Source organism: Danio rerio, chromosome 23 (assembly GCF_052040795.2).
Source record: "Danio rerio strain M-AB ecotype USA chromosome 23, GRCz13ab, whole genome shotgun sequence".
In the NCBI taxonomy this organism is placed as follows: domain Eukaryota; kingdom Metazoa; phylum Chordata; class Actinopteri; order Cypriniformes; family Danionidae; genus Danio; species Danio rerio.
This window is the reverse complement of record NC_141043.1, coordinates 48,757,501-48,777,705: the sequence shown is the minus strand read 5'-3', so window position 1 is coordinate 48,777,705 and position 20,205 is coordinate 48,757,501. Positions and strand designations below refer to the sequence as shown.

The 20,205-nt window shown below is 37.5% G+C and overlaps 2 protein-coding genes across 3 annotated transcripts in view; both read left to right on the top strand.

The window, feature by feature from the left end:
* Positions 1-20,205, top strand: part of tfr2 (transferrin receptor 2) — a 1,009,002-nt gene that overhangs the window by 86,049 nt on the left and 902,748 nt on the right. The gene's annotated exons all lie outside the window — the stretch shown is intronic.
* plod3 (procollagen-lysine, 2-oxoglutarate 5-dioxygenase 3) overlaps positions 1,150-20,205 on the top strand; it is a 35,326-nt gene continuing 16,270 nt past the window's right edge. The window contains exons 1-7 of one of the 2 annotated variants that reach the window (XM_087305789.1): positions 1,150-1,255; positions 11,904-11,995; positions 15,822-15,958; positions 16,326-16,489; positions 17,280-17,392; positions 18,219-18,282; positions 18,387-18,484. In XM_087305789.1, the coding sequence (XP_087161915.1) occupies positions 11,960-11,995; positions 15,822-15,958; positions 16,326-16,489; positions 17,280-17,392; positions 18,219-18,282; positions 18,387-18,484 (612 nt within the window). In that variant the 5' untranslated portion in view covers positions 1,150-1,255; positions 11,904-11,959. Of the gene's footprint in view, positions 1,256-8,348; positions 8,534-11,903; positions 11,996-15,821; positions 15,959-16,325; positions 16,490-17,279; positions 17,393-18,218; positions 18,283-18,386; positions 18,485-20,205 lie in introns of those variants that run through there. The other variant, NM_001044343.2, reaches the window with a different exon arrangement.

The following is a 20,205-nucleotide window of genomic DNA, read 5'->3' as shown; positions in this document are numbered from 1 at the left end:
AGGGGCGAGGCAGTGGCGCAGTAGGTAGTGCTGTCGCCTCACAGCAAGAAGGTCGCTGGTTCGAGTCTCGGCTCAGTTGGTGTTTCTGTGTGGAGTTTGCATGTTCTCCCTGCCTTCGCGTGGGTTTCCTCCGGGTGCTCCGGTTTCCCCCACAGTCCAAAGACATGCGGTACAGGTGAATTGGGTAGGCTAAATTGTCCGTAGTGTATAAGTGTGTTGATGTTTCCCAGAGATGGGTTGCGGCTGGAAGGGCATCCGCTGCGTAAAAACATGCTGGATAAGTTGGCGGTTCATTCCGCTGTGGCGACCCCGGATTAATAAAGGGACTAAGCCGACAAGAAAATGAATGAATGAATAAAACTTGGAGCACCCGGAGGAAACCCATGCAAACTCAAATGCCTACTAACCTTGAACGAGCGCCCGTTTTTAAATTTCCTGACGTTAAAATAGGATCCAAATCCTTCCCATTTCCCCCCCAACTTTATTTATAGAAATTTTAGGAAATTTACAAATATCACACATTTTAAAATATGACTGTACATTTTGACTAAGAAAGAGAGAGAAGTAATCAAGGATCTAAGTGATTATGACAATTATTGACCCCAGATATATATATAATAAAACAACAACAACAGAAAAATAAAATAAAATACCAACCAACCAGAACAATTGTTTACACACCAAACTAAAAGCCTGGTCACATGAGATGTCACGCAGCAGGGAAAAATGTTAAAATTAACTATCATCCAGTGTGCAGGGAGTATACTTTCCATATGGTCAAGGAGAGAGCCCCAATTTTTATAAAAGTTTTTGGAAGAACCCTTCAGACAGTGTCTAATTTGTTCCAGTTTTATGAAGAGGAATAAGTCATTAATCCACATGGAGTGAGTAGGTGGAGCAGATGACTTCCAGTGTAGTAGAATACGGCGTCTGGCCAGGAGGGACACAAAACCCACAAAATCTGCTTCTGTATCTGGGCAAACGTAAAGTATGCAGCTGAAGGAGAACCAAGTTTCTTGATATTCAGAAAGAAAACCAGCTAGATACAGTGACTGTTGGGGTTTGTAGTGCGCTCAGACTGGCCAGACCTGAATGACTAGTATAGCAGCAATAACATACAGCTGAGCTAGAGTAATATGAGCGGACAGCAGGTGAAAGTCAGCGATGAGGCGATCATGAACACTGGTAAAATACATGTTGAAGCAACTCTATATAATGACGGAGTAAAGAAGGAGCTGAAGGGCAGGACGTGCAGGTATGAGATTCTCCACCAGCACTTTCACACACAGCAGTGCAGTTACTGGACTAATGTCGAGTTTAGACTGCAGGATTTTCAAAGTAGTCATATCATGGATGTTTTCACACTGCTTGACTCTCTGGTAGCATTCCGTCAGTGCTGTGTTTACACTGTAAGATGGATCGGCGCAAGGGGGGTAACACTGCATGACTTTACAATAGGAAGAATTGCCAGCAACTTTGTCTCAGTCTGAAAAATATGTCTCACAATCAAACACACGGGAGAAGTGATTATTTTTTCTCAACTGGCCTTTGAAGGGAATTAGCAATTTCTCCTACACTTATTTTATTTTTCAACCTGGTTGTGGTTTTGCTCAGATGAAACAAGTCAAACATACATGCGGGTGCTCCTGCCAAATTTACACTAGTTTTTCCTCCATTTCTTGGGTCCAAATAAACTGAGAAGAAGCCCTTTTAACTTCTCCTCCATCCTACCGCTGGCCTGCAGATACCCACACTAGTGGATGCTGCTCTCTCATTGGCTGCAGGCGATCGCTGATGATATTTTCAATCAGAACTCATTTCACACGGCATAATTTTGAGTCACTGACAGCTTCAGATATTGACTGACAGGCCAAATATCTGACGGGTGGTGTAAAAAGTACTGAAATATCATACTCAAGTAAAAGTACCATTACTTGCCTAAAAATGTAGTGTGAGTAGAATAAAAGTATCGGCTGTAAATATTACTCAAAGTAGGAGTAAAAAGTAGCCCTTTTTAAAGTACTCATGAATAGTGAGTAGTGAGTATTACGCTGTAAAAAGCCGATGCGTTTACATGTAATTTGTGGATGTGTGTGTAAACGTAACATTCTGTAGTGCATTAGTTATTGCCCAGCAGACACACAACGTCATTGGACGTTAATATTAGGTTAGATTTAGGTTGTGATGTCAAGTAACCAAAATTCAATGTCTAGCCAGCGTCTAAGGACAACGTTATTTTGATGTCCAATAACAACGTTAAATGACGTTGATATTTGGTTAATTTTAGGTTTTGTTAGAAAGTGACGAAAATCCAACATTGAGCCAACATCTTAAACCAACATCATATTGACGTCACATACTCATATTTATTCATCAGGTATTGCACCCAAAATCCAACATCTGATAGACGTCATAGTGGTAACGTTTGCACAACTTCAAACTGTGACATCATTAGACCTTGATATTTGGTTGGTTTTCGGTTGGACATTGATGTTGGTCTGACTTTGAGTTCTGACGTAAACCCGATTTTCATTTAAATTTAATTCACCTTGATTTGCATAGCACTTTTATAATGTAAATTGTGTCAAAGCAGCTTTATATAGAAGATCAAAGTAAATACCAAACAAAATGCAACGTCCCTACGACATTGGGGTACAACGTCAATCTGACATCGTGTTGATGTCTTGTGCTTGCCGGGTGTTTAGGGCTATTTCGGTCTCCATACAGTAAACAACTGTCATCTTCTCATCAGTGACATCATCTAAACAGTCTCTGGGTCAACGCGTGTAAAGATTCTGAACATCTTCTTGGACACTTTTAATGCTTCCAAACAGTTTGCTGCATTTATAATGTCTTGAGGTAGTTCATTATGAGGTGGTTTACCTTCTATGTGTGATTTGATCGGACGGGAATTACAGGACTGATTTTTCTAATCCCCATAGAAAAAATAAAGTAGTGACTGCAGGATGAAGGAAAGTAGAGGAGTACAGATACTGCACTAAACATTTACTCAAGTTAGAGTAAAAGTAGACATCTTTAAAACTACTCAGTAAATTACAATTCTTGAGAAAAAGTAACTAATTACCGTAATTTGAGTATTTGTAATTAGTTACTTTACACCACTGCTGACGGGTATCAGCGACTTATCGTCTTTGATAGTTCACACTGTGTGATTGTTACTCACGTGAACAAGCACCGCTTTACTTTTGATTTCAAGCATTTGTCAATGATTTCTCAAAACCTGTCGGCGAGTCAAAATCAGGGCTACAATCATGCAGTCTGAACTCAGCATAAGCTGTGGCTCCAGGGCAAACTGGACTGCCTGCAGAACGCGGATCACACACACTGCATTTCACAACCCCGCTATTGATCACACCATTATCAAATTCGTCATCAGAGCTCGTTTACAAACACTACCTACAAAGTATGATTTGTCCGTGTGGTAGACGATTTCGAAACACTGTGAGCCGTTCTGTTTACTGCATAGTGAGAGAACAGCGGAATCAACAGCACATATTAAGAACAGCTGTCCTGTTTTTAAAGGTGCTGTATGTAGGTTTTGACTCTTCTAAAGCATGTTGTATCTGAAAAATGCTCTGATTGCCTGTCTTTGTTTTGATCATTGAACCCGCCCAATGCCAGTTTAGCCAATTATATTTCAGCACCTGGGTTGCCAGATGGTGGAAAACAGCGTATTCATTCATTCATTCAGTCAGTCAGTCAGAAAGGCTCTTAAAGTGTGTATCTGTGACTGAAATGTGACCTCTGGTCGACATGAGCAGACTCCAAAATGAGCCGCAGATTCAGAGTTCCACATGAGGTTATTAATAAGCAAATAATAAAATATTACAAGCATAAACATTAGGTGAGCAGGTCACATTGTAACCCTGTGTGCTAACAACTTGCTATGTGACGAGATATACCGTGATGAGCGATTTAGCTGTTTGCACCAGACAAAACACGATAATTGGTAGTGCTGTCGCCTCACAGCAAGAAGGTCGCTGGTTCGAGAAGTTATGTCAGTTGGCATTTCTGTGTGGAGTTTGCATGTTCTCCACGCACTCACGTGGGTTTCCTCCGAGTGCTCTGGTTTCCCCAACCCAGGCTCATTCTGAAAACGTAGTCTCGTGGACGTTTCTGGAGACCGCGAAATATGTCCTCGGAGGTAAGTATTTGTGCAGTTTTTGTTTTGGCGAATCCGCGTACATGCTTTTTCGCATCTTAAATGTCTTTCGCGAGTGTCGTTCGCGCCCGCGTTGTTCTCGCGTAAACCCACAAACTGCTGTCGAACGACCGTCTTTCTGACTGGCTGAATGATTGACTCCTCCTCCTTCCCTAAACCCAAGCAGTTTTACCGATTGACCCGCCCGCCCGCCTGCCCGCTCGCTCACTTCCCTAAATCCAACCAACAATTTACAAAAAAAGCTGTCCGGAAAAAGAAAAGCCCTTGTCTGATTTTTACCACATTTTCGGATTTCACCACATTCTCAGCCTGTTATTCACTTGTTCACTTTATTTGTTGGATTCTGTTTTTGTCTTACCTGATTTCTGTAACCGCTCTTCCCCGGACTCAAACCCAGTCATTGTCGTCGTGGTCAGCTCCTCTCTGCGTCTCAAGTCCACCGGCGTACACGACGAGCTAACTGGACAAACTGGTTGAAGTGGGAAAACCCTCCACACGGAGGTAACCGCTCAGCTGGCAAGCGCGAAAAGGAACGGCGTCACACCACCTCGTAGTGTTCGCTTAAAAAATAAAATGCAGCCATACGTACCTCTGGCTACATAATTCGCGGTCTCCAGAAACGTCTGTGGGACTACGTTTTCAGAATGAGCCTGGGTTGCGTTTCCCCCTAAGTTCAAAGACATGCGGTACAGGTGAATTGGGTAGGCTAAATTATTTGTAGTGTATGTGTGTGAATGAGTGTGTATGGATGTTTCCCAGAGATGGGTTGCAGCTGGAAGGGTGGAAGGGCATCCGCTGTGTAAAACATGTGCTGGATGAGTTGGTGGTTCATTCCGCTGTGGCGACCCCAGATTAATAAGGGACTAAGCCGAAAAGAAAATGAATGATTGAATGAATCACTGATATGTGTTGGTTTGCACTGAGTCACAGTTCCGAAGTTTAGTTTCAGACGGTTTATTTAATTCTCCAGATATGAGTAGTAAATGTAATGTGAAATGGCATTCATACTCATATTATTTGCATTTGACACCGAATAAAGCACATGAGCTGCACCTGAGCTGAGAATGTCATCAAGTTTTTTGTCGTTTAGCTGAAAAAAAATCTAATATCTAAATTTCAGGTGTTGGATAGGACAAAAACTCCTTTTTAATTTGGAAAATATTGCTTCTGTCGCATGCCGTTGCTTTTATCTAAAACACAACTTAAATCAGGCTTAAATTAGCCTTTAGGCTTGATTGTCAGACTCACTCCTGTTGGTGTCATCAATCTGGCAACCTGCACTTAAGTGTGTTTTGATCCAGCATGCAATGCCTAGATCAACCACTGGGTGTCAAACTTACATACTGCACCTTTAAAGGCCTTTACATCACAGGTCATGATTGCATTGTAAACATTACAGCTAAAGAGGTGAATAGAGTCAGTGTACAAAGTAAATACATTAATAAGACTGTACGATTGAACTGGTTTCCATCATTGAACAGTAATGCACATGTTTTAAGTCATTAGAGATTTTCCAAACACTCCTGATATTGTAGCTGTGGATGAATATTGAAAAACATCCTGATTATGGAAGTAGGTTGCTGTTTTGACTCTGACATGGAATTGTGCTGTTCAGAAAGAATACTAAAATATCAACCATTAGTAAATGCTCTGAAACTGTGGCTACAACACAGAGCTGGTTGTTTTAATTTATGGAAGCCTAGGATAGTTTATAAACTGTGTAAGAGAATTACAAATTGCTGGACTCAATTTGTAATTTCAATTTGAATTGCTAAATGCTGCTCTGTGTCTGCAATAATGGGCAGTCTGCATGTTTGGAAAATACCATGTCATCTCTATCATTAATTTGCAGATATTCCTTTATGTATTTATTTATTTATTTTTGTGTAGACCTGGTTTGAGTGTTTTAATATTGTCCTCTGAAAGATATTTAGTGATATTTATTTGCACATTGGTTGTACTGTGAAACATAACGGGCTCTTTGTGATTATTTGGATGCAGTGTTGCTTTAATTAGTATTAGTCATTCCCATAAATAATCAAACTGGATGATTTTGTAAGGTGCAATTACTAATTTGACAGTAAACTTAATGGATGTTTTGTTTGGATACTGTTAGATTATGTCATAATTATTTTTGCAACGATTTTAACCGGAATGATTATAACACCAAAGTCCTATTTGATTAGATTTTCTATTATTTTATTAAAATAATTAATTACAAATGTATGGTAAAGATCTCCAGAGGACAGCCTCAAAAATGTCATAGAGTGTAAAAATAGTTTTTATGTGTGAAAATATTGACATATATAAAATCACTTTTCTATAACTTTTCATAAATTTTGTAATATGTGTCATTAGTTGTATTTTTTTTTTTTGAGCCCTAACACATATTTATGGCATTTGTGAAAGCTCGTTCCCACCACTGAATAAAATAAATAAATAAATAGATAAATGAATTTTAAAAAATTATAAAGTCAGAATTCTGAGTTATAAAATCACAATTCCAAGTTATAAAATCACAATTCCGAATCATAGTCACAATTCCGAATTATAAAGTCACAATTCGGAGTTATAAAGTCGCAATTCCAAGTTGTAAAGACAGAATTTTGATTTATAAAGTCAGAATTCTGAGTTATAAAGTCACAATTCTGAGTTGTAAAGTCACGAATCTGAGTTATATGGTCAGTTAAAAAAGTTAAAAAGTCGTAATTTCGAGTTATAAAGTCACAATTCCAAGTTATACAGTTAAAATTCCGAGTTGTAAAGTCACAATTCTGAGTTATAAAGTCAGAATTCTGAATTAGAAAGTCACAATTCCAAGTTATAATGTCAGAATTCAGAGTTATAAACTTGACTTATTAAGTCTGAATTCTTAGAAAGTCACAGTTCCAAGTTAATGTCACAATTCAGAGTTATAGAGTCAGAATTCAAAGTTATAAAGTCTGAATTCCGAGTTCTAGTCAGAATTCCGAGTTTAAAAAGTCACAATTCCGAGTTCTAGAGTCACAATTCAGTTATAAAGTTGCAATTCTGAGTTCTAAAGTCGCAAGTCTGCATTCCGAGTAATAAAGTCACAAATCTGAGTTATAATGTCCATATTCCGAGTTATAAAGTCAGAATTCTAAATAACTCGGAGATAACTCGCAATTGTGACTTTATAACACAGAATTTTACCTTATAAATAGGAATTTAGACTTGCAACTTTATAACTCGGAATTCTGACTTTATAGTTTTTTTAACTTTATTAAAAAATTCATTTTTTATTATTCAGTGGTGGGAACAGGCTTCCACAGGCATTAACTAGTGCTTAGGGTCCATTAGGTTAAACTCAGTTTTTAAGTAATTATTTAATTTTACTTTTTTAATTATTTATTTTGTTTTCATTTAACAAATGAAAGAAGGTATACCTTTTATACAATTTAAAAGCCTAAATAATAAAATATAATAACAAATCATATAAAAAGATTATATGTTTTGTTCAATTTTATAAAAAGAAACATTGTACACACATACAGTACCCACACCAGTTATGTTATTCCTAGGCCCACACGGAATCTGCGCGTGCAGAAATGTGCAGATTCTCGCAGATTTTTAGCTCATATTTAATTGTTTATTTACTTGAGTAAATGTGTGTACATTTATTTTATTCAGTTTTTTGTATTAATTTCAGTAACATTATTGACTAATATTTAAATGTCAATATAACTAATTCACGATAAAGTTTGTAAAGTTAATTTTTGTCTCGTTTAGTAGATTATATGAGATAATATATGAGAGACTTGCTTTGTTTACCAAATAAAGTGGATCAAATTGGATTTGCATTGTAAACATTAAATACAAGTTTAAAATGCATTACTTCTTATTTCACATATTAAGGTTTTAGTTAATGATACTCCCAAAATCATTCCGCATAAATCTGCAGATTTTTAACAAAATTCTGCTCAGAAATAGCAGAAAAATGTCCGCAGATTCCGTCTGGCCCTAGTTATTCCTAAAACGTGGCACTCCCTCAATATCTCTTTCTGTATCCTTAGGGCTCGATTTCTAGAGAAAAAAAAATCGTCCACCTCTGAATATTTGTCTTCATCTTATTGGTCGAGAGCCGTCGGTCTCGTCTGTCAATCAACGAGTCCTCCGCGCTCATTGGCTGTCCAAGCGGAAACGAGAGTTGACGCTGAAATTCCTGCCGTCGGTCCGCGAACTTTGGGAGCCAGAGTTCTGCACGGTAGCGACGGGAAAACTGAACTGACCCCGAGGGGAGACCCAGCAGCGCGATGACTCCGGTGCCCGTGATCCTGACCGTTATTCTGGCTGTAATTCAGCTTAGCAGAACCGAACCGCGGAAACCCAGTAAGAGCCGTTCAGTCATTTCCAGTCAGTTCCTCATTTGAATGTAACTGTAATGTACAGTAAATGTAACTCGATCCCAATCACAAACTTACCGTTATTGATTCGGATCGGAACCTAACAGAATGTTTTTTGACAGAACATCACACGTGTGCTGTGAAACAGCGGTATTCACTGATGTTAACTGTTACAGTGATGCAGTAACTGCGGGGCTCTGATAGGAGCTTTGTTTACCTAGCGTTACCGGGGTAAAGTTGGTTTTACATTCGCACATTAAGACTTTCTCCTTAATAATATCATCAGTCAAGCATTCTTTTCAACTTCTAAATAGGGAATGGTAAATCTCCTTAGAGGACCTACATTGTGCTGAACTAAAAGTTTTGCAGAAAATTCAGGGTCCATTCGCAGATCCATGAGAAACAGGCAGGAGATCCAGAAGCTTCTTTTTCAGTTTCTAATGGTTTCTTATAGACTTATAGTCTTTGCTAACCCCAAAATTAAAATTATGTTAATTACACATCCTTGTGTAGCTTCAATCCCCTTTGAGCTTCGTTCATCTTCAGAACACAAGAGAAAAGGTTTTAGATGAAATCGGAGAGCTCCCTCATCCTCCATAGTCAGCAAGAGTCCAAAGATAGGCTACCAAAAAGCTCCTCAAAACAGACCAATGGCCTTCAGTGGTACAATCAGAATATTACTACAAAGGTAACCCTTGAGTTTTCTGTTTTGAGTTTCAGCTGTTGATAACCCAGTCAGGCTTGATTTTGTGATTTCAAAACCGCCCGAATGTACATTATCCCTTATTTAATGTCATACACTTTAAATGACACTGGCTGCTTAGTAGTTTTTTTCCCAAAACATTTTTGCTCCAGGTATTTATAAATAGTCTTGGTTAAAGCATTATAAGCTCTGAACCATATATACAGAATTGAAACATAGACTATAAGCACAGGAGTATATGAAATAAAAAATAAATAAATACAAACAAAAGACGGTGAACTTAATGACTTTAAAGTGTTAGTTCATCCAAATGTTCTCATGTTAATTACTCACCCTCATGTTGTTTCAATCCCTGTTCATCTTCCGAGCACCAATGAAGATATTTTAGATGAAATCGGAGAGCTCCCTTATTCTCTGTAGTCAAGATGGGTCCAGAGACACTCAAAGCTTAGAAAAATATCAAAAACATGGTCAAAACAGACCACGTGCCCTCAGTGGTACAGTCCGATTATTATCCTGCTCATTTGATATCACAGAATAAATCCTTGAGTTGTACCACAACTGCTGCTGATAATCCTGTCAAGCTTTATTTTGTGATTTAAAACCGCCTGAATGTACGTTATTCCTTACTTAATCACCTACACTTTAAATTATACTGTTTCACAAAGTGTTTTTCCAATAAATTTTTGTCTTCTGGAATTTATAATGTCTTGGTTAAAGTGTAACAAGCTCTGAACCAAATTGTCAGAATCGAGGCCTTATAAACTTTAATTTGAAGCATAGAAGTATATTAAAATCTGAAATAAATGCAAACATAAAAGACAGTGAACTTAGGGACTATCAAATGTGTTAGTTCATCCAAATATAAAATTTCCGCTATTAATTGTTCACTCTTATGTAGTTCTAATCATTTGAGAACTTCTTTCATCTTCTGAACACAATGGAAGATATTTTAGATGACATCGGAGAGCTCCCTCATCCTCCATAGTCAGTAAGGGTCCAGAGACACTCAGAAAAAAATTGTTAAAAACATTGTAAAAACAGACCACGTCCTCATTGGTACAATCAGAATATTATCCAGCTCAGTTGTTATTTACAGAATAAACCCTTCAGTCTTCTACAACAGCTGCTGATCACCCTGTCAGGCTTTGTTCTGTGCCGTCTGGATGTACATTATCCCTTACTTTTAATGCCTTACACTAGGGCTGTGCAACTAATCGCAATTAATTTATATATTTAAAAACGCGAAAGAGCACACGCTGTTGTGTGTGTGTGCGCGCCGCGATAGGCTCGGAGACGAGCAGAGCACACACATCTAATGCCATCTTAATGTGAGCGCTTTAATCATCAAATACATGCACATTTGTGTCAGAGCTCTGTGTTTAGTGATTATTTATATTAACCCGCGTTTGTGTAATAAACAAACAAATTGAGAATCAAAAAAATATGTGAAAGAGAAACCATATCAGAGCCTCACTATTCTTAAAGTGACAGTGCGCAATATTCCTGCTGCTTGCTGTTTTTATTATTAATCAGACAACAAAAGAAGAAAATCCCTCACTGCTCCTGACTGAAGGACTTTAGTAGCTAAAGTTTTTTTCTTACAATGAAGATGCTTAAAGCAGAGTTTAAACATAACAGATTTAATAACTCATTTCTAATAACTGATTTCTTTTATCTTTGCTATGACGACAGTACATTATATTTTACTAGATGTTTTTCAAGATACTAGTATTCAGCTTAAAGTCACATTCAAAGGCTTCACTAGGGTAATTAGGCAAGTCATTATATAACAGTTTCTTCTGCAGACCATCAAACATATATCTTTCTTAAAGGGGCTAATAATATTGAGCTATTAAAATAGGTTTTAAAATATTTAAACCTGCATTTATTCTAGCCAAAATAAAACATACAAGCCTTTCTCCAGAAGAAAAAAATATTATAGGAAATACTGTGAAAAATTCCTCTGTTAAACATCATTAGGGAAACATTTATATATAAAAAATTCACAGAAGGCCGAATAATTTTGATTTTAACTCATAATCGTTGTGAATAATTGTGATTACAATTATGACCAAAATTGAGCAGCCCTATCTTACACTTACAGCAACACTGATTTACACAGTATTTTTCCCAATTACTTTTTGCTATAGGCATTTACTTCTTGGTTTTGGTGAAAGCTTAATAATCTCTGATCCAAATAATCAGAATTAAGACTTTGAAGCACAGAAGTATAATAAAATCTGAAAAAATACAAACATAAAAAGTATAAATGTTAAACATATTGACTTTAAAAATTGAAGTTTAATCATTGGTAAATGGTTTCAAATCTTGAGCTTTATTTTTCTGATGAACACAAAATAAGTTTAGGAATGTTGGAAATATGGTTATTTTCTTATAGTTATAGTTTACTTTAATAGTTTGTGTTTGATTTATTTATTTATTTATTTATTTTACATTTTTTTGCTGTGGATATAATGATTTAAATGGTCCAGTCACTCAGACAGAGTTGCTGTGTGGTTAGTGGTGTATAAATACTGTGTGTGTGTGTGTGTGTGTGTGTGTGTGTGTGTGTGTGTGTGTGCGTGTGCGTGTGTGCGTGTGCGTGTGCGTGTGTGCGTGCGCGCGTGTGTGCGTGTGTGCGTGTGTTCAGATGAGCTGCTGGTGATCACCGCTGCTACAGAAGTGACTGATGGATACCTGAGGTTCATGAGGACCATCCGACAGTTCAACTACACTATTCAGGTGACAGATCTGCTCACACATGATATTAGTGTGTGCGTGTGTTGTGTTTCCTGTGGAAGTGTGTTTCTTCTTCATATGTGGGTGTGTGTCTTTAGTGTTTAGTGTGTGTGTTTTGTTTTTTTGTGTAAGTGTGTTTCTATATCGCTTTGTGTTTCTGTTCAACTGTGTTTCTTGTGTTGTGTTGTCTTTTGTGTTAGTGTGTTAGTTGTTTCTGTCTAAGTGTGTTTCTCTAGTATCGTGGTGTTCGTTTTTGGTGTTGTGTGTACGTTTTTAGCATTTCCTTGTATGTCTGGGTCTGTGTGTTTTTTTTGTCTGTATGTTTCTGTAGTGTTTTGTTTGTGTGTATTATGTTGATTTCTAGAGTGTGTTTCTTGTGTCAGTGGGTGTTTCTGTATCGTTTTGTGTTTCTCTTAATTGCAAAGGTATGTGTTTCTATAGTTTTTTACCTGTTTGTTTCGAGTGTTTGTGTAAGAGTGTTTCGCTTGTATGTTTATATGTTTTATGTGTGAGCGTGTACTCAAGTTTTTCCTGTGTGTGCCTTCTAGTGCTTATTTCTCTACTGTTTTTTGTGTGTGTTTGTTGTTTCTTGTGTAAGTGTGTTTCTATAGTTTTGTGTTTTTGTCTAAGTGTGTTTCTCTTGTGTATTGTGTTTCTTTAGTGTTGTGTTGTTTTTTGTGTGTGTTTCTATGTTGCTTTTGTGTTTGGCTATGTGTGTTTCATGTGTGAGTGTGTGCTTGCGTTTTTCACCTGTGTGTGTCTTCTAGTGTTTCTTGTGTGTGTTTCTGTATTGTTTTTGTTTGCGTATGTTTGTTGTTTCTTTTCTAAGAGTGTTTCATGTGTGTCTATATGTGCTTCTAAAGTTTTCTCCTGTGTGTGTCTTCTAATGTTTCTTTTGTGTGTGTGTGTGTGTGTGTGTGTGTGTGTGTGTGTGTGTGTGTGTGTGTGTGTGTGTGTGTGTGTGTGTGTGTGTTTCTGTACTGTTTTTTGTGTGTATTTGTTGTTACTTGTGTAAGTGTGTTTCTAGCATTTCTTTGTGTGCTGTGTGCTTTTTTTGTCTTTGTGTATTTTATTTGTGTGTTTCTGTAGTTGTTCACCTGTTTCTAGAGTGTGTTTCTTGTGTCTGTGTATGTTTCTGTATTGTTTTTTTGTTTCTCTTAATTGTGTGTTTCTATAGTTTATCACCTGTTTGTTTCGAGTGTTTGTGTAAGAGTGTTTCACGTGTGTGTCTATATGTGTTTCATGTGTGAGTGTGTGCTTAAGTTTTTCACCTGTGTGTCTCCTTTAGTGTTACTTGTGTGTTTCTCTACTGTTTGTTGTGTTTGTATGTGTGTTGTTTCTTGTGTAAGTGTGTGTCTATATTGTTTTGTGTTTGTTCTTAGTGTGTTTCTCTCATGTATTGTGTTTCTTTAGTGTTGTTTTTTTGTCTGTGTGTTTCTGTAGTGTTTTCATTTGTGTGTATTATGTTGATTATTTAGTTGTGTGTTTCTGTAGTTGTTCACCTGTTTCTAGAGTTTGTTTCTTGTGTCTGTGTGTTTCTGTTCTGTTTTGTGTTTCTCTTAATTGTGTTAGTGTGTGTTTCTATAGCTTTTTATGAGGTGCCGTGTAGGATTTAAATCAAACTTTGCTTATCAACACATACATAAAACACGTGTATATACACCTATAAATTACTCGCATATACACCTATACTACTGGATGTTCAAAACAACACAGATGAAACTTGCATGAATACACCCACATACACACGCGCATACATATAAACTTGCTGCATGCAAACACACCTATACACACTCGCATATACATATAAACTCGATCTATGCATATACACCCATAAACTCTCACATAAGAATATAAACTTGATGGGTGCATAAACACCCAAATGACACTTGTGCAAACATACAAAATAAAATTCACAAACATATATACAGTAAGTTGTGTATATACATATATGCAAGTGATTTCATGTGTGTATGCATGCATTTTCACAGTAAAAGCAAGTTATTTCACTTTAAAAGGAAGTAGTTTAATTTCAACGTAAAAGTCCTCTGAGCGTAATGAACAAGATTATTATTTGTCATGAGTCAGGTTACTGCAAAGCTTAAGAAACAGAAATAATGTGATTAATAGAGGAATTACATCTGTTGAATTATGAAAATAGATTATGCTAATTCTAAAAAAATAAATCAATAAAAAGGTAATGCAAAGGAATGCTCCTGCAAAATTAAAGGTTTATTATGCAATTAAATTATTGGAAATGTTATTATGGTTTAATAAATATAAAGTTGCTTAAGTAATCATTTTGAATAAAATATGTTTGTCTAATATTAGTTTTTTTATGTTTGTTTTATTATTGGTGTCACTATTCGTCAAGGGTTATGATACACACTTATGTCCAGTAGGGGGCAGGAATGCACTTAAGTGGGTTTTCCTGTCACCAATAAACAGGCTAATGCACCAAAATGCTGGATGCCAGCTGCTGTAAAAATGTTAGTAGTTATTAAACACAAAAGGAGTGTCCAGAGATTATATATAGCTTTTCCATGGGGGTTAACTTGACCAACATGATGAGCAGAGACTTTTAATCAGCGGGTTTTTTTTTTTTTTGTATATGCTGAATAATTAACAATCAAAATGATACCAAAATCTTGCAATTTTGACACCCACATTGTAAAAACATATAAAAAGCATAATAATTATAAAAATTTAAAAAACAAAACAAGAAGACTATAGGATACATTAATATTTGCAATAGAAAAGAAGAGTTTAGTTTGAGTAAACATTTATATTTATAGTTTTGGTTGCTTTTTGAACATCTTTTAAGGGTTCTATCTGTCCTCTTATATTTGTGTTTGTAATTACCTAAATAAATTAAAAGGTTTAAAATAAAAAAAATATTTCTTATTTTGAATAGTCTATTTATATTTTATTATCGACTAATATTTTATATAACATGTTCATAATTTAACATATTTAATCCCAGTATTAATCGCATTATTTCTATTTCATAAGCTTTGCAATAACCAGATTCGTGATAAACGTTTGTGAATTTTATTTATTTTTTATTTTTTGTATGTTTGCGCGAGTGTTATTTTGGGTGTTTATACACGCATTGAGTTTAGGCATTGGGGCTATATGCCAGTATAGGTGTGTTTGCATGCAATGAGTTTGTGTATGTGCGCGTGTTGTTGTGGGTGTATATGCATAGACCGAGTTTATATGTAGATGCGATTGTGTATAGGTGTGTTTGCATGCTGCGAGTTTATATGTATGTGCGTGTAAATGTGGGTATTTATGTGAAAATCGAGTTTATATGTATATGCGAGTGTGTATAGGTGTGTTTGCATGCAGCAAGTTTATATGTATGTGCGTGTGTTAATGTGGGTGTTTATGTGAGGATCGAGTTTATATGTATGTGCGTGTGTATGTGGGTGTATTCATGCGTCAAGTTTATATGTATATACACAAGTTTCATCTGTGTTGTTTTGAACATCCAGTAGTATAGGTGTATATGCGAGTAATTTATAGGTGTATATACACGTGTTTTATGTATGTGTTGATAAGCAAAGTTTGATTTAAATCCTACACGGCACCTCATAGCTTTTCACCTGTTTGTTTCAAGTGTGTGTCTTTGTGTTTCAGGTGTGAGTGTGTGCTTAAGTTTTTACCTGTGTGTCTTCTAGTGTGTGTTTGTTGTTTCTCGTCTAAGTGTGTTTTGTGTTTGTTGTTTTTGTGTGTTGTGTGTGTGGGTTTCTCTTGTTTTTTTTTATTTATTTATTTTTTGTTTATTTCTAGCCTTTATAGTGTGCGTGTTTGTATTTGTGCGCAGGTTCTGGGTCTGGGTGAGCAGTGGAGAGGAGGTGATGTTGCTCGGACTGTCGGTGGAGGTCAGAAGGTTCGATGGCTGAAGACAGAACTGGAGAAACACAAAGACAAGCAGAACACTGTGATCATGTTTGTAGACAGGTGAAAACACACACACACACACACACACACACACACACACACTGCAGCGACTTAATTTCTCTTAACAATAGATTCTTTATTAATATGTAACATGATTACCATCATACTGACCACAAAAATTACCTCACACACCTCTTTTATTTGTGCCAAATACTGTCAAGTGCTGTTTTTCACTCTACATTTGTCCATATCTACAACCATAATGTGCTTAAGAAGAGTTATTATATGTTAAAAGATATGGCATCCTATTTTGTTTTAGTGTTAATTTTTTTGGTGCCTACTTTAATGTTACAATTAGCTTCTGTGACATTAAATTGGGTATGTGTGTTTAAATAAATTGTGTGTGTGTGTGTGTGTGTGTGTGCAGTTATGATGTGATTTTAGCCAGTGGTCCAGTGGAGCTGCTCAGGAAGTTTTCTCGTTTCTCTCATCGTGTGGTTTTCTCCGCTGAGGGTTTCTGCTGGCCGGACCAGAGACTCGCGTCCAAATACCCTGCAGTGCATCATGGGAAACGCTACCTCAACTCTGGAGGTATGTGTGTGTGTGTGTGTGTGTGTGTGTGTGTATTAATGCTGTTAAAGGCAATGTTCACCCAAAAATCTAAATTCTGTCATCATTTACTTGTTTTAAAGCTTTATGAGTATCTTTTATTGTAGAACACAAAAGAAGATATTTTGAAGAATGCTGAAAACCTGTAACTATTGACTTCCATAGTGTTTATTTTTTTCTACTATGGAAGTCAGTGGTTACAAGTTTTTATTCATTCATTTTCTTTACGGCTTAGTTCCTTTATTAATCAGGGGTCACCACAGCGGAATGAACCGCCAACTATTCCAGCATACGTTTTACACACTGGATGCCCTTCCAGCTGCAACCCAGTACTGGAAAACACCCATACACACTCATACACTTCAGCCAATTTAGTTGATCAGTTCCCCTATAGCGCATGTGTTTGGACTGTGGGGGAAACCGGAGCACCCGGAGGAAACCCACACCAACACGGGGAGAACATCTGTGTGAACATGCAAACTACACAGAAATGCCAACTGACCCAGCCGAGGCTCGAACCAGCGACCTTCTTGCTGTAAGGCGATCGTGCTACCCACTGTATCACCGTGGCGCTCGTACAGGTTTTCAGCATTCTTCAAAATATCTTCTTTAGGGCAGAAGAAAGAAACTCATTAGTGTTTGCAACCACTCGAGGGAGAGTAAATAGTGAGTAAATTAGAATAAATTTGGGGTGAACTGTCTCTTTAATCACACACAGTGGTGTCAGCTGACGCTCGTGTTATTGTTTGTGTGTGTGTGTGTGTGTGTTCAGGCTTCATCGGCTTTGCTCCTGAGATTCATGCCATTGTGCAGCAGTGGAAATATAAAGATGACGACGACGACCAGCTGTTCTACACACGCATCTACCTGGACAAAGAGAAGAGGGTGTGTGTGTGTGTGTGTGTGTGTGTGTGCGTGCGTGTGTGCGTGCGTGTGTGCGTGCGTGTGTGCGTGCGTGTGTGCGTGCGTGCGTGCGTGCGTGTGTGCGTGCGTGTGTGCGTGCGTGCGTGCGTGCTTGCAGGATTAGAAATAAACACTCAGTGACTGAAATCCTCTGAACTCTTGCTTTATGCACAATAAGATCAGATGGCAGGGTTTATTTTGGGGGATTTGACCCAGTTTCTTTCACCCGCTTCACACGGGGCGTCAGCATCAGTGCTTTCCATTCACTTTGAATGGGTGATGTCAAGCGTTGCTGAACTGTTGGCGCCACTCTAGCGGCGTTAGTTGCTGCAGAAGTTAGGAATGTCTCAACTTTTCAAGCGCCAACAGAAGCGTCAGCCAATCAGAATGCTTTATGCAAATAACCCAGGTCAGACAGTAGCTAGTTGCAATCTAATTTCATTGGCTGACGGTGATATGACGATCGCGTCAGCCTCAACTTCAGACACACCCTCCGTCAAGCATTGACACTGACTCCCTGTGTGAATCGAGCGTGACAGTTTAAAGTGTGTTTGCTTGTGTTTGTGTGCTTTTGTGTGTTGTGCGTCTATTTTTTTGTGTTTTTCTGCGTGTGTCCTTTCGACTTTCTTAATCATTAAGTGTGTGTTTGTGTGTGCACTTCTTCATTAGTGTGTATGTTTATGTGTTTGTTTGTGTATGTTTTTGTGCATGTGTGCTTGAGAGTGCATGAGCACTTTTGTGTGTGTGTGTGCGTGTGTGCGTGAGTGACACACATGTTGTTCATGCTTAATACTGCTTCTTTTTCCAGAGGAAGTTCAACATGACTCTGGACCACAGATCGCAGATATTTCAGAATCTGAATGGAGCCATAGGTAGACACACACACACACACACACGCACGCACACACACACACACACACACTCAGTCATCTGTGCCTGTATTCGCATAATTATGTGTGGTTTTGTCTGTTTTCAGAGGAGGTGGTGCTGAAGTTTGAGAAGTCCAGAGTCAGAGTTCGAAATGTGGCCTATGACACACTTCCTGTGGTCATTCATGGAAACGGGCCAACCAAGGTAAATGTAAACATTCAGCACAGTGCTGTTTCTGTTACTGCGGCGCCCGCGTTAATGCACAGAGCTTCACATCAGATCACTCACTGCACTGCCATTTAGACTGTGTGTGTGTGTGTGTGTGTGTGTGTGTGTGTGTGTGTGTGCGTGTGTGTGCGCGTGCGTGTGTGTGTGTGCGCGTGCGTGCGTGTGTTTTAGATTTATTTTGATCATAAAATACACAATGAAGGGGGCTCATAATTGTGTAGGGCAGATATTACGAGTGACCTTGGGAACATCTGAAAAAAAGAGATCATCATTTCTCCAGCTGAACTTGATCTGCTCATGCAAAGTTATAGCAAATATGAGCATATATTTAAAAAAGCAACACCAGTGCATTAGTGAACCAGAGACAGTTAGCGTGGGAAAACAGCTGCTCAAGTTAACGCGTAATTTTGCATTTAAAGTGTAATAAAATAAGTAATGTAATGTGTGACGTTTATAAAATTTTTAGTCACGTTCCCACTTTTATACATGTTGATCATTTTTAATAGATTTAAAAGTTAACACTCGTGTGTCTTCCTCTATTATTGATCAAGTGATTGGCATTGGTGTTGGTGTTGGTATGACATTTAGGGCTCTATTTTGATGGTCCATGCGCAGAGCGCAAAACGCAGGGCGCAAACGTTTTCAGGGCGTGTCAGAACGCAATTTTGCTAATTTAAGGATGGGAAAATCCACTTTGCGCCAAGGCAGATGGTGTAAAAGGGTTGAGTTTATTTTCTTAATGAGTTATAGGTGTGTTTAGAGAATAAACCAATCAGAGTCTCATCTCCCATTCCCTTTAAGAGCCAGCTGCGTCACGCCAAGAGCGCATTCACTATTTACAGGACGCAAAGTAAGTCTAAGTGGAAAAACTGAGCATTTCACAAACAAACAGTTCACAGAAAACAGTTAAACAGAGCATCTACTGCATTAGAATGAGAGATCTACTTTCACTTTTACTCTTGGATAGGGAAACCTTTACACACAGACATCAATTAGTCTATAAATAATTAATTTAATTTGTTAAGCGCAAATATTCATTTCAAAGCTATTTCTAAATTCAGTTCTAATTTCCAGCAAACGAATAAATGAACAATAATAATGAAGTGTGCTCAAAAACCTGAGTTATATCCTAAAACACATGCTGTGCCCCATATGGTCTAAAACCTGACAGGTGGACAAATCTAAGCTTGTTTTTAATAAAACAAATATAAATATGGATATAATAAATAATACTGCTAATAATAATAACATTATACAAAAGCAAATTGTTATGAATGAACTGAAAAAGCCTCCCGAGATGAAGAAGACATAAAAGCAGTGATTTTTCATATTTATGTAGGCTAGAAAATAATATGTTTTGTAATATTTTAATCCTTTATATTTATATCCTATATCTATTCTTATTATATCCTATATATATCCTTAATATAAAAAAAAAATTCATATGTAAAGATATTTGCCTATTGCTCTCTTGTGTGTATTAAGCAGTGTGTAAGTGAGGTGCAACTCTGCGCTGGAGTTTACACCGGGTTTGTTTTGGTCTAATAAAAAATCTATTTTATTTTATCAAAATAGCAACGCGCCAGCGGTCCGCCTCAGAACACTTCCTTTTTAGACCAGATCGCCTATGAGCGCACATATGAGCGCTAATGCATTTGCTATTTAAACAGCGTAGCGCAACGCCTCAAAACCACTCT